Here is a 24,559-nt window from a genome sequence, read left to right as displayed (position 1 = left end):
GGGGAATGGCACTCAAAGGGTTGATGGTGGATAGGCAATGGCAAACATTCAAAGACCGAATGGATGAGCTACAGAATTTGTTCATCCCAGTTTGGCATAAAAATAAAACAAAAAAGGTGACTCAACCGTGGCTAACAAGGGAAATTAGGGATAGTATAAGATCCAAGGAGAGGACATATAAATTGGCCAGAAAAAGCAATAATCCTGAGGATTGGGAACAGTTTAGGATTCAACAAAGGAGGACAAAGGGATTAATTAAGAAAGGGAAAATAGAATATGAGAGTAAGCTATCAGGGAACATATAAACTGACTGTAAAAGCTTTTATAGATATGTGAAGAGAAAAAGATTGGTGAAGGTCCCTTGCAGTCAGAATCAGGGGAATTTATAATGGGGAACAAAGAAATGGCAGACCAACTAAATACATATTTTGGTTCTGTCTTCACAAAGGAGGACACAAATAACCTCCCAGAGATGCCGGGGAACATAGGGTCTGATGAAAGGGTGGAACTGAAAGAAATCAGTATTTGTAGGGAAATGGTGTTAGGAAAATTGATGGGACTGAAGGCCGATAAATCCCCAGGGCCTGATAATCTACATCCCAGGGTACTTAAGGAAGTACCTTGGTACCCTGGGATGTAGTATTGCTGGTCATCTTCCAGAACTCGATAGACTCTGGAACAGTACCCATGGATTGGAGGGTAGCTAATGTTACCCCACTATTCAAAAAAGGTGGTAGAGAAAACGCGGGGAATTATAGACCGGTAAGCCTGACATTGGTAGTGGGGAAAATGCTAGAGTCCATTATAAAAGATGTAATAGCAGAGCACTTGGAAAGCAGTGACAGGATCGGACAAAGTCAACATGGATTTACAAAAGGTAAATCATGCTTGACTAAGCTACTGGAATTTTTTGAGGATGTAACTGGTAAAATAGATAAGGGAGAACCAGTGGATGTGGTGTATTTGGACTTTCAGAAGGCTTTCGATAAGGTCCCACATAAGAGATTAGCGTGCAAAATTAAGGCACATGGGATTGGGGGCAAGGTATTGACTTGGATAGAGAACTGGTTGGTGGGCAGAAAGCAAAGAGTTGGAATAAATGGGTCATTTTCCGAGTGGCAGGCAGTGACTAATGGGGTACCGCAAGGATCGGTCCTAGGACCCCAGCTGTTCACAATATATATTAATGATCTGGACGAGGGAATTGGATGTAATATCTCCAAATTTGCAGACGACACAAAGCTGGGTGGGAGGGTATGCTGTGAGGAGGATGTCGTGAAACTCCAGTACGATTTGGGCAGGTTGGGTGATTGGGCAGAAACATGGCAAATGCACTATAATGTGGATAAATGTGAGGTTATCCACTTTGGTGGCAAAAACAGGAAGGCAGATTATTATTTGAATGGCAATAGATTGGGAGAAGGGGAAGTGCAAAGAGACCTGGGTGTTCTTGTGCACCAGTCGCTGAAGGTAAGCATGCAGGTGCAGCAGGCGGTTAAGAAGGCAAATGGTATGTTGGCCTTCGTAGCAAGAAAGTTCGAGTACAGGAACAAGGATGTCTTGCTACAGTTGTACAGGGCCTTGGTGAGACCGCACCTTGAGTATTGTGTGCAGTTTTGGTCGCCTTACCTGAGGAAGGACGTTCTTGCCATGGAAGGAGTGCAGGGAAGATTCACCAGGCTGATACCTGGGATGGCAGGAATGACGTACGAGGAGAGATTGTGTCGATTGGGCTTATACTCACTGGAGTTTAGAAGATTGAGAGGGGATCTCATCGAAACCTATAAAATTCTGTCAGGCCTGGACAGACTAGATGCAGGAAGGATGTTTTTGATGGCTGGGGAGTCCAGAACCAGGGGTCATAGTCTAAGGATAAGGGGTAAGCCATTTAGGACTGAAATGAGGAATTCCTTCACCCAGAGAGTGGTGAACCTGTGGAATTCACTGCCACAGAGGGCGGTGGAGGCCAGTTCATTAAATATATTCAAGAAAGAGTTCGATATATTTCTTAAGGCTAAAGGGATCAAGGGATATGGGGCGAAGGCAGGGACAGGGTACTGAATTTGGATGATCAGCCATGATCTCATTGAATGGCGGAGCAGGCTCGAGGGGCCGAATGGCCTACTCCTGCTCCTATCTTCTATGTTTCTATGAAGAAATTTCACCTCATCTCAGACCTAAATGGCTGACCCCTTATTCTGAGACTGTGACCCCGTGTTCTAAATTCCCCAACCGGGGGAAACATTTTCTCAGCATTAACCCTGTCAAGCCCCTTAAGAATTTTATATATTTCAATTAGATCACCTCATTCTTCTAAACTCTAGGGAATATAGGCCTAGTCTACTCAATCTCTCCTCATAGATCAATCCCCCCATCCCAGGAACCAGTCTGGTGAACCCTGCCCAATGCTATTACTGGTTTCTAAGCGTCCTTAATACCTGTAATAGATTCTAACATTTTTCCTACTACTGATGTCAGGCTAACTGTAGTTCTGGGGTACCGCAAGGATCAGTGCTTGGGCCTCAGCTATTCACAATCTACATCAATGATTTGGATGAGGGGACCAAATGTAACATATCCAAGTTTGCTAATGATACAAAGCTGGGTGGGAATGTAAGTTGTAAGGAGGATGCAAGAAGGCTTCAAGGGATATAGACAGGCTAAGTGAGTGGGCAAGAACATGGCAAATGGAATATAATGTGGAAAAGTGTGAAGTTATCCACTTTGGTAGGAAAAATAGAAAAGCAGAGTATTTTTTAAATGGTGAGAGATTGGGAAGTGTTGGTGTTCAGAGGGACCTGGGTGTCCTTGTACACGAATCACTGAAAGTTAACCTGCAGGTACAGCAAGCCATTAGGAAAGCGAGTGGTATGTTGGCCTTTATTACAAAAGGATTTGAGTATAAGAGTAAAGACGTCTGATTACAATTATATAGGGCCCTGGTGAGACCACACCTGGAGTATTGTGTACAGTTTTGGTCTCCTTACCTAAGGAAGGATATACTTGCCATTGAGGGAGTGCAACGAAGGATCACAAGACTGGTTCCTGGCATGGGGGATTGTCCTATGAGGAGAGATTGAGTAGACTAGGCCTATATTCTCTAGAGTTTAGAAGAATGAGAGGTGATCTCATTGAAACATACAAAATTCTTACAGGGCTTGACAGTGTAAATGCACGGAGGATATTTTCCCTGGCTGGGTAGTCTAGAGCCAGGGGCACAGTCTCAGAATAAGGGATCAGCCATTTAGGACTGAGATGAGGAGAAATTTCTTCACTCAGAGGGTGGTGAATCTTTGGAATTCTCTACCCCAGAGGGCTGTGGAGGCTAAATCATTGAGTATATTCAAGACTGAGATCAATAGATTTTTGAATATTACGGTAATCAAGGGATATGGGAATAGTGCAGGAAAGTGGGGTGAAGGTTGAAGAACAGCCATTATCTTATTGAATGGTGGAGCATGCTCAAAGGGCCAAATGGCCGACTCCTGCTCCTAGTTCTTATGTTATGTTCTTAAGGAAGTCAATGGAAAGGAAAATCGACCGGGATGTATGATGGGGAGTTGATAGATACCACAAGTTTTCCACTCCTGCTGAAGTTGAAAGTTCTCCCTTGTATCTTTCCTAATGATTTGACTTCATTTTTTCAAACAAAAACAAATGAGTTGTATTTTGAAAGCTCTAATTATCACCTGCGGTTTATAAATAGTTAGTAATTAGAATATTTAGATCTTCTTACAGCTGTGTGTTGCAGGGACTTGAGCACATAAATCTAGGCTGACACTCCAGTGCAGTGCTGAGGGAGTGCTGCACTGTCAGAGGTGCCGTCTTTCGGATGAGATGTTAAACCGAGGCCCCGTCTGCTCTCTCAGGTAAACGTAAAAGATCCCATGGCACTATTTCGAAGAAGAACAGGGGAGTTATTCCCGGTGTCCTGGCCAATATTTATCCCTCCATCAACATAAAAAAACATTTTACCTGGTCATTATCAAGTTGCTGTTTGTGGGAGCTTGCTGTGCGCAAATTGGCTGCCGCATTTCCCACATTTCAACAGTGACTACACTCCGAAAGTACTTAATTGGCTGTAAAGCACTTTGAGACATCCAGTGGTCGTGAAAGGCACTATATAAATGTAAGTCTTTTCTGTCTTTATGAGAGCAAGAGAGATATGCATTCAGGAACCATCACAAGACATCAGATTCAATATTTTCAGAAAGTCACCAACCACTGCTCCCAGACATGGGATTTCCCCCACGCAGTGCTGTGAAGCCCATGCCCTGCCACTCCCCTCACTGCTGAAGGACACAAAGAATCCACTACTGGGCCAAAGCACACATTCCAACTTTTGTTATTCTGAACATCAAGTTTGCACTTCCCAGTGATGCAAGATTAAAGAATCGTTCCATGCGGCAAACTTCAACAGACCCACTGCAATACAGTCAAATGCCAGAAGCGGCACTCCAGTTATGCTAAACACCAGACCATTCTCCAGGTCTACCCAAAAGTGCAGCTAAACTCTATGGGGTCGAATTTCATTGACCCGTGGAGTCGGGATTGGAGATATGTGGGGGGGGGTTAAAGTCCCGAATTCGGGGGTCCCGACACCATCCCACCCCCAACCCGCCTCCATGCCAGTTTCAAAGGAGGCGGATACCCGCCCCGCACTGGGACCCGCCTACATGAGGCGGGAAGGGATTAGTGCCAATTAACTGCCTGTTAACAAGTAGTTAACAGGCAGTTTTTAGCCTAATCCCTATTTTTAAGGTTGAAGTGTGGGATTCCCGACAGCTCCAAACCACGCCAAGTTAGAGGAGTCAGGCCGTTGGGTTGGAGGGGTCGAGATGTCGGTGTACAGGTGGGTGATGGGTGCATGAGTGCAAAAGTAAGTGTGTTTGGTGTGTCTAAAGTGTGTAAAGAAGTTTAAATTACCTGTACTTACCTTTACAGCCTTCCTTCCTTTAGGTTTCGGGAGTCCATCATCTAACCAGCACAGAAAGCAGAATGGCTGCGATCTGTCAAAAGTGACAGCCTGCAGCTTTCTGTGCCGGTGAGATTTCTAACCGAGTCTGTGTAGAAGGACTCAGGTTAGAAGTAAGACTGTCAGTGTTTGACAACTTCAAACAGCTGTGAAACGCTGATATTTCATCTGTCAACACGTCTTGACAGATGAAATTTCACTCTGTGACGTCACCTGTTGCCGGGTGGCCCTTAATTGGCCTGCTGAGCCCGCTAGGCGGGCTCAACAAGGTCAATCAAGTTAAAATCGCGTGGATTGGCTGCATCTCGATGGAGGTGGGACTACAACCCCAAAAGTTGTAGTCCCGCCTCCTTCCCGACTTCTGAATGAAAATCACCCCCTATTTCTGCTCCCCATTCTGCTAAATACCAGGGCCCTGAAATTCTGTGAGCACTGGTTTCCCGCCATAAATCCAGCAGGAAACTGGCATAAACCCTAGAGAAAAGCCCATTTATGCATTTCTCTGGGACTTCCGCTGGTCTCCTAGCAAAGTTAGGGTAGGAGAGCAGTGGTAGCCCTGTGGAATCTCAGGGCTCAGATGGCTACCTCCAGTAGTTGCATCTTGCACACTATCTCGCTATGTATTTTCAGCTTTAAAAATGATAAAAATGTAATCTAGATAAAGAAATGTATATGAAATACATTTACAGTTTTCACAAAATAAGGGACAAAGTTATGGAATTTAATCCCAAAAGCACCAGGAAAAATCTGAGTACTGTTTAATAAAAATTGAATTTGACTTGAAGTAGCCTTGAAGTTAACTATTGCTTTGTTTATAGTGGCAAACAAGAACTAAACGGCTTGATTTTTTTTCTCATTTGTTTAGTACCATGAATGGGTAATTGCAATTGTGGCAGTTTGTAGCCAAATCACAGGCTGCAACAGTAAAATTATCTGATTTAGGAGGAGGGAGAAACTAACCTATCTGGCGCTCCAATTGTGGAATACTGTGATTCGCAAATGATTTGATCTGTGTATTTCAGTGTGCAATTGTGGAGCTATACAAACTTCATTAGCATAGCCCAAGCTCTACCTTAATTAGATTTGCTCCTGCTCTGCCCATTCTGCTGATGTTACAAACTGTAACAGCACACGTTTGTGATTTTTTTCTAAATGAGCAATGTAAGTAAAAATAATAAATGGCCAGCATGGATTTTTAAAAGGGCAGTCATGTCTGACAAATTTGATAGAGGTCTTTGAGGAAAAAGAGTATATTGAATATGGAAATGCAGTGGATATTGTGTATATGAATTTTCAAATAGTGTTTGATAAACATAGATTTCATGATAAAATGAAGGGCTTGTGCTATTAAAGTAAGTGTGGCAGCATAGATAGAAAGTTGGGTAAAGGACAGTAAAGTGAGTATTTAATGCTGGATGTTTATTAGACTGGAGGGATGTAAACAGTGGGGTCCCCCAAATGTCTGTTTTTATTATTGCACTTCTCAATATTATATCATTGATTTGTACTTGTGTATTGGGGGTGCAATATTAAAATTTATAGACAACACAAAAATAGAGAGCATGGTTAACTGTGATAAGGATTATAAACAATTTCAAGAGGAAATAGGTTTGTTGTTTAGGCAGATATAATGGGCCGGATTTTGCGACCCCTACAGGTGTACGAGGTGTGTATGCACCCATAGGGTTCGCACAAGTGCTGGGTTTAGGCATGTGAAGCGCATACGCTAAAACCCGGCACTTGCGATCTGTCAAGAATCCTCTTGACAGGTCGCATGCATGCCCGGGAGAAGGGCCTCCGCGGGCAGAGAGTTCCGCTTTCTGCATAACCTCCGGCCGCTGCAAACATTTAAAAATCTTACGCCTGGTAAAAGCAGGTTGTGCAGAAAGCGGAACTCCCTGCCTGTGGAGGCCCTTTTCCCGGGCAGGCGAATAATCTGATCAGAAATGCCGGGTTTTAGTGCATGCGCTTTGCATGCCTGACACTGGCACTTACGAGGCCCCTACGGGTGCATACCCACCTCGTACGCACCCGTGGGGGTCGGAATATCTGGCCCTTTAATTATTTTTTTCAAAAAATTAAATTTTTTAAAAAAATATTTAATTTAATATAATTTTAATTCATTTTAAATGTGATTTAAAAAAAATATTTAATGTTTAACTTTTTTAAGTGATCCCCATTCATACTTTTGACAGATCTGTGCATAGAGACCTGTCAAAAGTGTGAAGGGGGATTCCCTTCTTTGATTGGTTCCCCATGGTCCATGTGATCCCAGGGGCACTTGCGAATCGCATGCGCCCCGGGATACCTGTGCCTCTGCCCGCACGGATCCGGAGAGGTCCAGGATCGCAAGTTAATAAGAACATAAGAACATAAGAAGTAGGAGCAGGACTAGGCCATACGGCCCCTCGGGCCTGCTCCGCCATTCAATAGGATCATGGTTGATCCAAACCTAGACTCACGTCCACTTCCCTGCCCGCTCCCCGTAACCCCTAATTCCCTTATCAGCTAGGAAACTGTCTATCTCCGTTTTAAATTTATTTAATGTCGCAGCTTCCACAGCTCTCTGAGGTAGCAAATTCCATAGATTTACTACCCTCTGAGTGAAGGAGTTTCTCCTCATCTCAGTTTTGAAAGGGGAGCCCCTTATTCTAAGATTATGCCCCCTAGTTCTAGTCTCACCCATCAGTGGAAACATCCTCACCACATCCACCCGATCAAGCCCCCTCACAATCTTATATGTTTCGATAAGATCGCCTCTCATCTGAATTCCAATGAGTAGAGGCCCAACCTACTCAACCTTTCCTTATAAGTCAACCCCCTCATCTCCGGAATCAACCGAGTGAACCTTCTCTGAACTGCCTCGAGAGCAAGTATATCTTTTCTTAAATATGGAAACCAAAACTGTACGCAGTATTCCAGGTGTGGCCTCACCCGTACCCTGTATAACTGAAGCAAGACTTCCCTGCTTTTATACTCCATCCCCCTTGCAATAAAAACCAAGATTCCATTGGCCTTCCTGATCACCTGCTGTACCTGCATACTAACCTTCTGTGTTTCATGCACCAGGACCCCCAGATCCCTTTGTACTGTAGCACTTTGCAGTTTCTCTCCATTTAGATAATAACTTGCTCTTTGATTTATTCTGCCAAAGTGCATAACCTCACACTTTCCAACATTATATTCCATCTGCCAAATTTCTGCCCAATAGCCTGTCTATGTCCTTTTGCAGGTTTTTTATGTCCTCCTCGCTCACTGCTTTCCCTCCCATCTTTGTATCGTTGGCAAACTTGGATATGTTGCACTTGGTCCCTTCCTCCAAATTGTTAATATAGATTGTAAAGAGTTGGGGGCCCCAGCACTGACCCCTGCGGAACACCACTAGTCACTGATTGCCAACCCGAGAATGAACCATTTATCCCAACTCTTTGTTTTCTGTTAGATAGCCAATCTTCCACCCATGCCAGTATATTACCCCCAATCCCGTGATTTTTTATCTTGTGCAGTAATCTTTTGTGTGGCACCTTGTCAAATGCCTTTTCGAAGTCCAAATACACCACATCCACAGGTTCCCCTTTATCCACCCTGTTTGTTACGTCCTCAAAGAATTTGAGCAAATTTGTCAAACATGACTTTCCCTTCATAAAACCATGCTGACTCTGTCCGATTAAATTATGCTTATCCAAATGTCCTGTTACTGCTTCCTTAATAATGGACTCCAACATTTTACCAACCAGAGATGTTAGGCTAACTGGTCTATAGTTTCCAGCCTTTTGTCTACTTCCCTTTTCAAATAAGGGCGTTACATTAGCAGTTTTCCAATCTGCTGGGACCTTTCCTGAATCCAGGGAGTTATGGAAAATTACCACTAATGCATCCGCAATCCCCACCGCCACTTCTCTCAAGACCCTAGGATGTAAGCCATCAGGTCCAGGGGATTTATCCGCCTTTAGTCCCATTATCTTACTGAGTACCACCTCCTTAGTGATTTTAATAGTGTTTAGCTCCTCCCCCCCCATAGCCCCCTGTTTGTCCAGTGTTGGGATATTTTTAGTGTCCTCTACTGTAAAGACTGATACAAAATATTTGTTCAGCGTTTTTGCCATCTCCATGTTCCCCACCACTAATTTCCCGGTCTTGTCCTCAAAGGGACCAACATTCACTTTAGCCACCCTTTTTCTTTTTATATAACTGTAGAAACCCTTGCTATCTGTTTTTATATTTTTTGCTAGTTTACTTTAATAATCTATCTTCCCTTTCTTAATTAATCTTTTAGTTATTCTTTGCTGGCTTTTAAATGCTTCCCAATCTTCTATCCTCCCACTAGATTTGGCTACTTTATATGCCCTTGTTTTCAGTCGGATACTATCCTTTATTACTTTACTTAGCCATGGATGGCTGTCTTTTCTTTTACGCCCCTTTTTCCTCAGTGGAATATATTTTTCTTGAAAGTTTTGAAATATCTCCTTGAATGTACACCACTGCTCATGTACCGTCTTACACTTTAATCTATTGTCCCAGTCCACTTTAGTCAACTCTGTTCTCATACCTTCATAGTCTCCTTTATTTAAGCTTAGTACACTGGTTTGAGATCCAACTCTCTCACCCTCCAACTGAATTTGGAATTCAACCATGTTATTGCCACTCATTCCAAGGGGATCCTTTACTAGGACATTTTTTTATTAATCCTGTCTCATTACACAGGACCAGATCTAAGATTGCCTGCCCCCTGGTTGGTTCAGTAACATACTGCTCAAGGAACCCATCCCTAATGCACTCTATGAACTCTTCCTCAAGGCTGCCCTGCCCAATTTGATTTGTCCAGTCAATATGAAAGTTAAAATCCCCCATGATTATAGCTGTTCCCTTATTACAAGCCCCAACTATTTCCTGATTTATACTCCGACCAACAGAGTTGCAACTGTTAGGAGGCCTATATACTACGCCCACTAGTGACTTTTTCCCCTTATTATTCCTTATCTCCACCCAAACTGTTTCACTATCCTGATCCTTTGACCCAATATCATTTCTCACTATTGCAGTGATTCCATCCTTTATTAACATAGCCACCCACCTCCCTTTCCTTCCTGTCTGTCCTTCCTAATTGTCAAATACCCCTGGATGTTTAGTTCCCAGTCATGGTCACCTTGCAGCCATGTTTCTGTAATGGCCACCAAATCATACCCATGTGTAGTTATTTGTACCGTCAACTCGTCTATTTTGTTACGAATGCTGCGTGCATTCAGATAAAGAACTTTTAAATATGTTTTGTGACAATTTATTCCTGCTTTTACCCCCTTTACTACTTTACCTTTATCTTTATACATTCTGTCCCTTCCTGACACACTCTGGTTTTTAATTCCCCCAGTGCTACCTTGCTCCTATTGCCTTCTCCGCTGACATTTTTATTTTTTGCTCTCTTGAAACCTCCCCCCCACTAATTAGTTTAAAGCCCTCTCTACAGCCCTAGTTATTCGATTCGCCAGGATTCTAGTCCCAGCACTGGCCAAGTGAAGTCCGTCCCAACGGAACAGCTCTCTCCTGTCCCAGTACTGGTGCCAGTGTCCCAAGAAGCAAAACCCATTTCTCCCACACCAGTCTTTGAGCCACGCATTTAACTCTCTGATTTTATTTACCCTAGCCAAATTCGCTCGTGGCTCAGGTAGTAATCCAGAGATTATTACCCTTGTGGTTTTGTTTTTTAATTTGGCCACTAGCTGCTCATACTCCCTCAGCAGAACCTCTTTCCTTGTCCTATCTATGTCGTTGGTACCAACATGGACCATGACAACTGGATCCTCCCCCTCCCACTCCAAGTTTCTTTCCAGCCCAGAGGAGATGTCCTTAACCCTGGCACCGGGCAGGCAACACAGCCTTCGGGACTCTCGCTCTCAGCTGCAAAGAACCCTATCTATCCCCCTAATGATACTATCCCCTACCACTACAACATTTCTTTTTACTCCCCCCCACTTGAATGGCCCCTCGTTGCACGGTGCTGTGGCCAGGTTGCTCATCCTCCCTGCAGTCCCCGTTCCTGTCCCCACAGGGAGTAAGAGCCTCGAACCTGTTGGACAAGAGCAAGGGCTGCGGCTCCTCCAACACTACCTCCTGGATCCCCGTACCTGCCTCACTCATAGTCACACCCTCCTGTCCCTGACCACGGACTACATCTGAATTAGTTAATCTAATTGGTGTGACTACTTCCTGGAACACTGAGTCCAGGTAACTCTCCCCCTCCCTGATGTGTCGCAGTGTTTGAAGCTCGGACTCCAGCTCATCAACACGGAGCCGGAGTTCCTCGAGCAGCCAACACTTACTGCAAATGTGATCACTGTGAACATCAATGGTGTCCACCAGCTCCCACATATTGCAGCAGTAACACATCACCTGCTCTGCCATTCTATGTAATTAATTAAATTTATTATTATTATTTTTAAATACCCTCTGCCCCGATTCTAGATGATGAATATCACACCTCTATTTAATTAAACTTAGTAACTTATAAAGGTTTAAAAGGGAAGGAAAAGTACTCACCAACCAGCCAATCACCTACCAGCTTGGCTGTGATGTCACTTTTGAATTCGGGACCTACGGAGCCAGCAGGTAAGTGCGTAGGTTTTTTCCAATCAGAGGCATCCGCCCGCAGGAAGCCTCTGATCGGAAATTCAGGCCCATTAATGTCAAATGAAATTTAATGCAGAGAAATGGTAAAAAATAAATTTAAAAGTAGAGATTCTCATAAGTGCACTGTCTGGCCTCATTTAAATATTAATGGTACACAACGGGTGTATGTGGGGGTGTACTACTGAGTCTGCCCCTGAATTGCACCCACATTATTAAGAAGAACTTTCACTTATATAGTGCCTTTCATGATCGCAGGATGCCCTAAAACATTCTACAGCCAATGAATTGCTTTTAAAGTGTCATCACTATTATGTAAACAAACACAGCAACCAGTTCACACATAGCAAGGTCAGATGAACAAGTTATCTGTTTTAGAGATGCTGGTTGAAGTGTGATTGTTGACCAGGAGAACTCCCCTGCTGTTCTTCAAATAGTGTCATAGGATCTTTTATGTCCACCTAAGCAGGCAAACGGGGCGGGGTGGGGTTGCAGTTTTAATGTCTCATTCCAAAGCTTGCACCTTCGACAGTGCATTCTCCCTCAGTACTGCACTGAAATGTCAGCCTAGATTATGTGCTCAAATCATGGAGTGGGGCTTGAACCCAAGACCTTCTGACTCAGAGGTGAGAGTGCTATCAATTAGCCAAGCTGACAGTTAAGAGGAAATATGGGTACAAAGGCCTCTGAAGTTCAGTTGCAATTTAAATTGCTGCACTCTCTTTAGGTAGTCAGGTGCAGACACCAGAAAAGCCATATGGGAAAGTTTGACTGCACTGCTATTCAAGTACAGAACAGAAGAAAAGGATTAGTACCCATCTTTCCTCTGCATTGCACCTTTGGTATTCTGTTTGAATTTGAGCTAAATTCCAAATCCGTATTCTATCTTGACTGCCTATGGCCTTACCTCACCCCATTACTGCTGAAACCCTTATCCACACTTTCATTATCTCCAGTCTTAATTTCTCCAATTTCCACCCTATACAAACTCAATTTGTCCAAAACTCAACTGCCTGCATCATGTCCAACACTAAGTCCTGATCATCTATCGTGTCTGTATTTGTAGCCTCCATTGGCTACTTAGCTCTAATTGCATTGAATTCAAAATTCTCAACCCTGTTTACAAATCCTTTCAAGGCCTCGTCCGCACCCCCCACCCCCCCCCCCCCCCGCCACCTCTGCAACCTCCTCGAGTTATACGTCCAAGCCCATGCTCTTTGGTCCTTTGACTCTTGCCTCCACCCTCCTATCATCAATACTAGAGTCATGAACCATTTGAGCTCCCCTCTCTGGAATTCCATGTTAGAAGTCTTTCAGCTTGCCACTTCTCCCCCGCCTTTAAAAGCTTTCTTGAAATCTATCTTTCTGACTGCTTACTGTCACCTTTCCTAACTCTTCTACTGCTTGGCATCTGTTTCTCTTCTGCAAAGTGCCTTGGACAATCTTACCACATTAAAGGTGCTTTATAAGTGTAAGTTGCTGCTGTTATTCCCTATTATTTTTCTCTTTCTATTTTTACCTTTTATTCTGTTCCTTTTTCTTTGATCTTCTATCTCATTTCATTACACATTTTCCTTTTTTAATTTCTCCATGATTAATGGGTGTCTATGTACCTTACTGCTTTACTATTCTTCAGGTTGTATTCACAAGTTAACAAGGCCATAGAAAATGCAAACAAAGCACTGGGGTACATTTCTAGAGTAATAGAATTGAAAAGCAGGGAAGTTATGTTAAACTTGTATAGAACCTTGGTTAACCACACTTGGAGTACTGTGTATAGTTCTAGTCTTAATATTACAAAAAGAATATAGAGGCACTGGAGAAGGTGCATAAAAGATTTACAAGGATGATACCAGAACTGAGAGGTTATAACTATCAGGAAAGACTGAATAGGCTGGGGCTCTTTTCTCTAGAAAAGAGAAGGCTGAAGGGTGACCTAATAGAGGTCTTCAAAATTACGAAGGTGTTTGATAGGGTAGACATAGATAAGATGTTTCCACTTGTGGAAGAGTCCAAAATTAGGGGCCATAACTATAAGATAGTCACTAATAATCCAATAAGCAATTCAGGAGAAACTTCTTTACCCAGAGAGTGGTTAGAATGTGGAACTTGCTACCACAAGGAGTAGTTGAGGCGAATAGCATAGATGCATTTAAGGGGAAAATAGTTAGGTACATGAAGGAGAAAAGACTAGAAGGCTATATTGATGGGGTTAGATGAAGTAGAATGGGAGGAGGCTCGTGTGGAGCATAAGCACCGGCACAGACCAGTTGTGCTGAATGGCTGGATTCTGTGCTGTAAATTATATGTAATTCTATGTAATTGTCTGTTTTTGAGTTTTTCTATATCTGGCACAATCCCCAGAATCTCCTGGCTCCTACCTCTACCTTCCAGTTCTATCTCTGGGATCTCCTGGGTCTTTTATTCTCTACCTCTGAGCACTGGCAACCATCATTTCACATTTCTCGGCTCCATATCGAGGGTTCCTTGGCTTTATCACTGGGATGAGGTTTTAGGCCATCATACCAACACAAAAGCAGCTGTGTCTATTTATGCATCAGATCAACAGCTGCTGTGGTTGCTTTCTGCTCATTAAAGTGGTATTTTACCTTTGTTTTAAGCTTTACTCAGTTCTACTTTCTTAAAACTAATTAAACATAGAACCAGCAAATTTGCCAAAATAAATCTTGTAAGTTTTCATAATTGTTTAGTACACAACTTCTTGGAAACTGTTGTAGCACATATGAGGTTGCCTGAGCCATGAGTAAAATCAGGTTATGAGCATCACTACACATTTTTAAAAAATAACAAATTGAGATATGGTATTGTGAAGGAATAAGCCATATAACCTATTCAGAAAAATACACCATTCTATGAAAGAATTCTGGCCTTATTAAAACATGACAAACTGGGTCTGGAAATCTAGAAACCGAACTATGAAAAAGCTGTGATAGCATTCTGACTATTGAGATAACATAGTTGACACTGAATCAATAACCTTATTGAAACAAAAGGTTAAAGGCCCCTGACAGTCTGAATCTTTGGGAACAAGACAATAGTTCACCCTATACAAGGTGTTCTAATTTACACCTCGTAAAGAAGCACATAAAAGTAACAAACATCTGCCTTCATAAAAATGATACCAAGTAAAGCGCACCTGCTATTACACCGTTTTTTTATGATAAACTTAGAACACCTAGAGGAGAGACATTATTCTGTAGTGCTACCAGCTGAGGTGACTGTAAGAATTGCAGGGGTCAGCAGAAATATGACTAGAGATAATTAGCTTACATCAGCAGAAACCGTTAAAGGAAATACCACTGGAAAAGGGTATAAATATTGAACACTCAAATGGGATAGTAGTCTTGCTTAAAGGGGTAAAGCGATTCTCGGCTTCAGAGCCAGCTCTGTAAGTCTCCAACTCTTTGTACCTCAGGGATCAAAGGTACTGTATTTGATTTTGGTGGATATCCTGAATAAAACTAAGAACTGTAAAACTGTAGCGAAGTTAAGATTTGAGAATAAGGTTCTCTGATAATAGAATTATAAGCTTTCTCTTTTTGGAACTGTTAATGTTGTGATTGACTCACCAACTGTAAATTATATGTCGGTTCTTTAATAAATCTATATATTTTTAGAATTGTCTCACATAATACTTCTGCATCAAACTCGCGACCTCAATCTCTGTACACTCTTTGGTGAGGAGTTGCAGAATTCTGGGGGAGTTTTCCGGACCCTCATAAAATCCGGAATGTTACAGTCTAGCTAAACTTATTAAAAGTGCTATCTGGAGGACGGTAACATTTTCAGGTTGTTCCTTTCCTTTGGGGAGAGATAGTCCGGACCTTTAGACCCAATTAAGCGTCTTTAGGATTTGGCTACCTCAAACTTTAGTTGAAAGTGAACGCCTGAGGAATACGCCTGATCCGGGATAGCCCTAAAGGGGCTAGGACTAGTAATTATCCCTTCAGGATGCCCAACGTGTGTGTTAATGAGTTGATACAGAACCCTATACTTATATTTATATCTATAGCCATCTCGTAGATTGTTAAGTATAGAAGGAGTGTTTTACTGACAATGGTACTAAGACCCAGATTTAAGTCTCTAGAGACGACAAGTCCCTGATCAGGCCTTGTAGAACTTAAATCAGAACTCCCTCAATATACCATTGAGGTCTAGAAATTTCTTATAAAGTTCCTATTAAATCCTAATCGAGGTTAGGTCCTGACAAAATGAAAAACCCTGTAGGAATTGGCCAAGTCTTTTTATTAGGAAATTCAAACGATTGCTTTATTAGGGAAAATAATCCTATCCCTATACCTCCACAAGACCAAGTAATAATTTTTGATGGATCGTCAATGACAATAAAGAAAGGGACATCTCAACAATCCTCAGATGGGGATAGTAGTAGGGACTTTTTGAGTTATTTTTATCCAGAAAAATTACTGTCCATACTCCTTGGCCATAAGACAGCGCAATATGCTGAAGGCTCAGCATTACGCTATGCTTTAGAAAGGCAGACCCTATTAAACCCACATTAATCTGTGCGGATAATGACTACTGTAAAAGAGGTTATAATCAAGATCTAGTTTTCTGGGAACAAACAAATTTTACCAATCATAAGGGTAAACCCATAAAACATAAGTCATTGTGGGAAGACATTCTCCATTCAAGAATGGAGAAACAGAATTGTCAGGTGATTCATGTAAACGGGCATACCACTGGGACAGTACACTCAAAAGGAAACAGTCTTGCAGACGAACAAGCGAAATGTTCGGTCTGTATGACACCCCCTCGAGAGGGGCCTGCCAATATTAGTGTAATGACTAGGGCAGAACGGGCAGCTAATCAGGATGAGGAACTGATTCAGCTATTAGACCCAACAAAAGAGAATCCACCAGGATATCCACCAAAGTACTTTTACTCAGAAACCCCTATGGGTATTGTGCTAGTTAAGTTGCCCAAGGGAAACCGAGAAGTACCCCCGAGACACAAACGAGAACAGCTTGTAAAAGAATCTCACGAGGGCATAGGTCAAGCACATTGTGGTGCCAGCACAACATTCTGCAAATTGACTCCCTTATATTGGTGGCCAGGCATGCTTAATGCCTGTAAAACATACGTGGCAAATTGTGAGCCATGCTATTTAACCAATAAGTGATCACTAATTAAGCCACTACCATTGGTTCCTGTGAAAGCCGATGAGCCAATGGGAAAATCTTTATTGACTTTATTGGACCACTTCCCCTGTCTTTGGGATATAGACATGTTCTCGTTTGTGTAGATGGATGCACTTCCTTCTGCTGGCTGGTCCCCACAAAAACTGTTTCGGAAAACGCACTTGCCAATGCTATTACTGACATAATTACTGTAGCTGGTGCACCCAAAATCTTACACTCCGATCAAGGCGGAGTCTTTGTCTCCAAGGTCTTCAAAGACTACTACGAACAAAGGGGGATTGGGTTAGAGCACAGCACGCCATGTCATCCGCAATCAGCGGGGCTGGTGGAACGTAAATACCAGGAAGTTAAAAAGCTATTGGTCAAACTGTTGAGAATCAGGGGAAATAAGTGGACCACCGTCATTCCGGAGGTGCAGCTATCACTCAATAATGTGCCCGCATCTGCATCAGGAACAGTGTCTCTTAAAACTCCATATTATCTGATGTATGGGGTTGAGATGCATACACTGCTTACCCATGGTTCTTTTATTGCCTCTACACTCTGATTCCTTGACCCGACAGTGACAGTTAGATTTAAAAAATGAAGTAACAGAGGAGATTCATCAAATTGATCAGAGGATAAGGGAGGCAAATAGGCAGAAAAAATTGACAAACAAAGCATGGCAACCCCTAGCAGGAGAATGGGTACAGAAAATAAGTTCGAGCAAAAACCTGGTTGAAGACCTAAGTGGAAATAACCTGTTCAAGTAGATTCTGTTATTAATGAAAGAACAGTTAAAATACATCTTAATCAGCCGAATGGCAAGCATATTCTTAAAACTGTCTCCATAGACAATCTCAAAAGATGTCCTGCGGGATACCGAAATGGAGGAACAATACAAGGTGCAGTCGTACACTGTCTTTCAAGACCCAGTTTGGAGCACGACACAGGAAATGGATGCGATCGAACTACTGATGACGGTCAGCCAGACGGTGTCGCCAACTCCTCCACACGATGCTTGGCAACGCCTCAGGAATTGGATTCGCAAAAAGCCACAACCAAAACAAATAAAGATCAACAAGTTATTTCAATGAAGGAGTAAAACACTGCGGATGGAAAAGGAATCAACTGAGCTCCTGGCAAGACCTTTACGAAAACTAAAATCTGTCCTCACGCTGGATCAATGGAACAGTGTGTCAAGCTTCAGTCAGTTCCAAATGACGTCTCCTTGACTCATATGAGTAACTCACCTTTATGGAACGTACATATGCCAATTGGACATTCTAAGTACATGTTGTTTCGCTAATTGCATGACAATGTACCTATCATCCTTTTAATTTGTGTTCAATTTAAAATAAGGCAAAACATTGTCCTGGGATGACTTAAAAGGAATTTTCATGTAGCACATGATTAGGCTCGTGTGAATCTCGTGAAATTAATGGGCTATTGTAACCTTATTAGTAACATTGACCAAACTCTTGTCTTGATGCTCGAGTTCATTTTTTGGTCAAGAGGGGGTGTGAAGGAATAAGCCATATAACCTGTTCAGAAAAATACACCATTCTATGAAAGAATTCTGGCCTTATTAAAACATGACAAACTGGGTCTGAAAATCTAGAAAACTAACGATGAAAAAGCTGTGATAGCATTCTGGCTATTGAGATAACATAGTTGTTGACACTGAATCAATAACCTTATTGAAACAGAAGGTTAAAGGCTCCTGACAGTCTGAACCTTTGGGAACAAGACAATAGTTCACCCTGTACAAGGTGTTCTAATTTACGCCTTGTAAAGAAGCACATAAAAGTAACAAACATCTGCCTTCATTAAAATGATACCAAGTAAAGCGCACCTGCTGTTACACTTTTTTATGATAAACTTAGAACACCTAGAGGAAAGACATGGTTCTGTAGTGCTACCAGCTGAGATGACTGTAAGAATTGCAAGGGTTAGCAGAAAAATGACTAGAGATAATTAGCTTACATCAGCAGAAACCGTTAAAGGAAATACCACTGGAAAAGGGTATAAATATTGAACTCTCAAATGGGATAGTAGACTCGCTTAAAGGGGCAAAGCAATTCTCGGCCTCAGAGCCAGCTCTGTAAGTCTCCAACTCTTTGTACCTCAGGAATCAAAGGTAATGTATTTGATTTTGGTGGATATCCTGAATAAAACTAAGAACTGTAAAACTGTAGTGAAGTTAGATTTGAGAATAAGGTTCTCTGATAATAGAATTATAAGCTTTCTCTTTTTGGAACTGTTAATGTTGCGATTGACTCACCAACTCTAAATTATATGTCGGTTCTTTAATAAATCTATATATTTTTAGAATTGTCTCACATAATACTTCTGTATCAAACTCGCAAACTCAATCTCTGTACACTCTTTGGTGAGGAGTTGCAGAATTCTGGGGGAGTTTTCCGGACCCTCATAATATCCGGAATGTTACAGTCTAGCTAAACTTATTAAAAGTGCTATCTGGAGGACGGTAACATTTTCAGATTGTTCCTTTCCTTTGGGGAGAGATAGTCCGGACCTTTAGACCCAATTAAGCGTCTTTAGGATTTGGCTACCTCAAACTTTAGTTGAAAGTGAACGCCTGAGGAATACGCCTGATCCGGGGTAGCCCTAAAGGGGCTAGGACTAGTAATTATCCCTTCAGTATTAACAGAACAACTGATTTGTGCATTGTGACATAGTCTAAAATAATTTACCTTGAGGCATTGGAAAACTCTTTATAAAAAGCAAGTTATTGTTATTTAGCAGTAATCCCTAACTAATTATTCTATTTTTCCTTCATTTCTAATTCAATTTCCTTCCACTTTAGCACTTCCCAGGTGAAAGAACAAGCAAGCATGTAACATGCTCCCAGCTTGCCTGCTGTTTTTTTAAAATTGTAGCTGCTATGAGGCCTAGGTTGACTTACCCACTGATTTTTTTCCTCCTTAGGTAACTGTCTTACTTTTGCTCAGTGCCACTCTCCATAGCATGACTAGAATCAGAACTTGTCATGAAGCACCATCTGTTTTTCTATTAATATTCAGAGAGACGGGTTGAGGCAGCTCAATAAAATTGCACTTCAAGTACATAGACAATTTTTTCGGCACAAATAAAACATTTAAGCCCTGAAACTGGAGAATTAAAATTGAACCTCCTCTGTGCCTCCTGTCAAATCGATTACTGCGTGTCACTAATTGTAGTTGAGAAGCGTTCATTCTTTTTAAAGAGAAAAGGAATCTAATAACAGTGATATATTGTGGTAGGAGGAAATAATATAATTTTTACATTTTGTCTATTTTCCAGGAATTGTGCATACTAAGAAACTTGAAAGTATTAGATGTGGCTGGAAATCAGATAAATATTTTCCCAACAAAGGTCAGTGCTATCCTTTGAACATAATCTGTATTAGTATTACAATGCGTTAAATCGTTCATCAATTTCTATTGTGCTTAAACTTTTAACCTTTATTCGCTGAGACAATTTAAACTTTTTGCTTTTGTTGTTGAACTAAATTAATGCCTCCAATTTGCATAACGTGATGTAACTGGTACATCTCAATTTAGAAATGTTCATGATTTTAAGTCCTACAGATTGTCACTTCTCTTGAGCATAACAGTGATAAAATTTTGTCTTAATATTACACGAATGGTTGATACAAGAGCTGAATCTGTGCACCCACTGGGGAGCCAGTACATTGTGGGTGCACAGGCTGTGATTGTCCACCTATTAAAATTAATAGACTGAAAACCATGGACTGTGCAACCATGATGTGCTCCCTCCATGTGCCGCTCCCCACTAGGAGCAGGGAATTGGCCCTGCAGTAATGCGCATATGAAACTTATAATATCAAAACCAACATTCCAACTGAGTACAGGTGTTGAAGATGTTTTTATTTGTGTAAAATTGTTGCTTTGTCCAGATTTATTTTCTACGACATTTGTCACTACTACATCCATAGAAACAAAAGCTGAAAAATACAAACCTTGACTAAAAGCACAGGCCTTGAAATTCTCAGTCCTGTGAACTGCTGCTGGAAATGCAATGGGGCGGGACTTCCACCCACCCAATTATCCCAATGCTGACTCTGCCAGAAATCATGGGGTGAGCTAAATTTAGTATTATTGGGCAGGACAAATGTACGAGTTCCATGAGCAATTGATGTGCTGTGTCTGGGGCGGGGGTAGAGGAAGTCATTGTGAGGGTACAGCTGTAGAATTTAAAGCAGAGCCACAATGCAGGAATGAACTGCATAGACTCGTTCATATGGAACAATTAAATTTAAATTCCCCAGTGATATAATTTAATTACATAGAATTGCACAGATTTCTATGCAATTAAATTATATCACTGGAAAATCCACAATTCATGTATTCACTTTGAAAAATACTTTTCTCTGTGAGAACTGCATAAGAGAAGTGAGAGGAGTTCTCCAATAGTTGTATAATAAAGCAGTCTGTGCTTACAAGTGACCAGCACTCTGTTCTCATGCAGGACAAAATTGCATACAGTTCATGGGAGCAACAAGCTACAGGGAAGAAGAATGGCAGATATTCATCCATTAATGCAGCAGGAGGTGGAGGAGGAAGTTGTGATACTCGAATCTCAGTCAGTTGAGGCAACGGGAAGGAGTCATGAGAGATCCTGCACCCACAGTTGGTTTGTGCAGACCAAGTGTTAATGTTCAAATATCAAAAAAAGGTTTCAGTTTTCTGAGACTCATATTCTAAGGAGGTCCTTACATGAACAGAACAGTAAGAAAAAAATGGATAGCAGGAAACTCATTGCATTTCTCTGTCTTTTTCTCTCCGCAGGAAGTGGAAGTAAGAACGAAGAAGCAGAGAGAGACATTGATCCAATGGTCGGGCCCTCAAAAGCAGGGACAGTCAGCTCAAATTCACTCCCACCGTCATTCACCCTATTACTTGCACTCACCAGCCCAGGTAGAGTCACTCCTGAGGATATAGATATTTTAGATGAGGTGTGGACACTGAGTGCTGCACAACATAGAAGGAAACAAGAGGAAGAGGCAGTGGAATTGGAGAAGGATGTTGCTGTGTGGAAGCATCAGTGCTTAGCTGAAATGTTTTTGGACAATGATCTCAAATGTTCTGCATGAAACAACAGATGCTAGCAGAGCATCAGACCAAGAAGACATTACAAAATGTACAGCAGGTGCCAAGTCTGGTTGCAGAGTCCAATATCATCCTTTGCAGCAACATCAGAGAGGGATTCCCAATAATGTAGAGCAGCAATGAACAAGTGGCAGTTGCAGGAATCTCTGCTTATGTCGCACAGAACAGTCTGTTCCAGTGTACAGACCTTGACTGGTAGCATTCATAGAAGATAGGAGCAGGAGTAGGCCATTCGGCCCCTCGAGCCTGTTCCGCCATTTAATAAGATCATGGCTGATCATCTAAATTCAGTACCCTGTCCCTGCTTTCTCCCCATATCCCTTGATCCCTTTAGCCTTAAGAAATATATCTAACTCCTTGAATATATTTAATAAGTTGGCCTCAACTGCCTTCTGCGGTAGAGAATTCCACAGGTTCACCACACTCTGGGTGAAGAAATTCCTCCTCATCTCAGTCCTAAATGGCTTACCCCTTATCCTTAGACTGTGACCCCTGGTTCTGGACTTCCCCGCCATCGGGAACATCCTTCCTACATCTAGTCTGTCTAATCCTGTTAAAATTTTCTAAGTTTCAATGAGATCCCCTCTCATTCTTCTAAACCCTAGCGAATATTCATGCTTTGGATGACAGAATGGAGGGAGCAATATCTACTGGATCCCAAGATCTCCAGTGTATTATTTCATAGGGTTTACAGGAGATTCTGTATACTGTCTCCCAGGGATTAGGCATATTAGTAATGTTCAGTGTGATTGCATTTTTTAAATATGTGGAGCATCCTAATTATTACAGTTGTTGGATAGCTATAATATGACCAGATGTTAATGAAAGTTTATCTGATGAGTTTGTCTCACAGCTCTCTCCCCACTGTATCCTCCTCATGTCTGAGTTCATCAGTCTCAGGAAGCTCAGCTTCTAAGGGGGAATTTTTCGGGGGCTCAGCTACACGTTTGGTGGTGGGTCGGGTGGGGAAATTTTTTTTCCTGACCGGGTCAGGAACCCGCTGTCATCCTGCCGCCACACTACTTTCCCAGATGTCGAGTCTGTCAGGGCTGAACAGACCCGACACACAGCGGCGGGGGAGGCAATTTAGGTCATTATGACCTTGTTAACAGCCCATTAAACAGTATTTTGAGCTCACCATACCATTTTATGAGGTCGCCTACGGGGTCCACACTGCTCGGAAATCACGTCAGGTAAGGAAGTCGGGAGTTGAATCAGCATGGAAACATCTTGTTACTTGACAGCTATAAAAGCTCCCATCTCAGAGCTGTTCACTTTCCAAGTTCAGAAGCTGTAGCTTATTGCATTTGCAAGACAGATTGAGCTTTATACAGGTTGCAAGTGTTTGGAACAAACTCTCTATCCAATGTCACCTCATTGGAACAACCTCTCTCACCATTGAAAGATCGCTTCTGTCATCTCAGGTTCACCTGCCAACTATTACATCAGCATCAGTGCCCTTGAAACTATCTCACCTTGGTCCTCAGAATCCACTACGAACAGCTCCAACACCAGCAGCACCAGGCACACCAGCAGCACCAACCTTCTCCACAATCAACTGATGCTGCACAGGACAAAGGGCATCAGCACCCGACCACATTGCTGCCCGGAATGCCAGGGATGGCCTCACCATAGCCAGATTTACTTCACATGACGCTGTACACCCTGGCTGCCACATGATGCACCAGGTTGGCACCACCCCAAACCCACATCATAAAGCATCCCTACAATGCCCAAGCTATTCCTGTCATACTCATCACCATTGCGGGGGGTACTGTTATGTCTCACCATTCACTGCAACTCACTAAGCCACTTCCAAAGGTGCACATAGGTCTGTCCAAGAGCGCAAAGTGTTGAAAATAAAGGTTTCAATGTTTCACACCACTTTAATAGAAACTTTACATGAACATTGACTAAAAAATCCAAGTGCCTACCCTTGTGTGTTAGTTGGTATGATTGGACTAGGATGAGGGTGAGTGTGAGGGATGGCTAGTGAGATGGGGAAGTGATAATGTAGATAGAGAGGGATGGGTGGAGGTGCAAGGTAAGTTGGTGTGAGTAAGGATGTGCAGGAGTAGGGTAGGGAAGGCAGAGTGCTGGGGATGTGATGAGAGGCACAGCAGGATGAGGTTGAGTGTGGCTTTGCAGTAACATTTCATAATCTACTGAGATCATTGAAAGGTTTGTGGCACTGCACCCTGGTCTTCCTGATGACATCCCTGCTTGTGCCCTCCTGTGCAATGTACAACCAGGCAGCGTTGATCTCCTGGGGAGGTCTCTTCCACCCATGGGAAGGGAACAGAACCTCCCTGCATGCTGTGTCTTGGGAGAGCCTGGGTGCAGCCGTGCACCTCTGTGCAGTGCTTGTCAGTGTTTGCAGCACCTCAATGCTGTAGAACACTGACAGCAGAACTGTCAAAATCAATTTGTGCATGGTCCCTTTAAGGAAACCGGCTGATGGTGCGTCATCAAATTATGTCATCAGAGCCACTTCCATCAATTGGCCAGCAAACATGTTGGGTGGGCTTAACAAGCCCAATCAACGTAAAACCATTCTACACAGCTGGCTGGAGCCAGCAGTGGGGTCAGGTCCCGCTACCGATGTCGCCTGCTCCGGATCTGCCGAGGTAGGGGAAATCGTGGCCATAAGTCTTTCTCCTCCTTGGGAA

At 42.5% G+C, this 24,559-nt stretch overlaps 1 protein-coding gene across 4 annotated transcripts in view; it reads left to right on the top strand.

The window, feature by feature from the left end:
* lrrc69 (leucine rich repeat containing 69) overlaps positions 1-24,559 on the top strand; it is a 93,914-nt gene that overhangs the window by 23,643 nt on the left and 45,712 nt on the right. For 3 of the 4 annotated variants that reach the window (XM_085992683.1, XM_085992680.1, XM_085992681.1), the window contains exons 4-5: positions 20,062-20,133; positions 21,570-21,698. In XM_085992683.1, the coding sequence (XP_085848809.1) occupies positions 20,062-20,133; positions 21,570-21,698 (201 nt within the window). The remainder of the gene's footprint in view (positions 1-20,061; positions 20,134-21,569; positions 21,699-24,559) is intronic. The other variant, XM_085992682.1, reaches the window with a different exon arrangement.

Source organism: Somniosus microcephalus, chromosome 7 (assembly GCF_052327205.1).
Source record: "Somniosus microcephalus isolate GS21.2 chromosome 7, FLI_Smic_1.0, whole genome shotgun sequence".
Taxonomy (NCBI): domain Eukaryota; kingdom Metazoa; phylum Chordata; class Chondrichthyes; order Squaliformes; family Somniosidae; genus Somniosus; species Somniosus microcephalus.
This window is presented reverse-complemented; position numbering and strand designations above follow the sequence as displayed.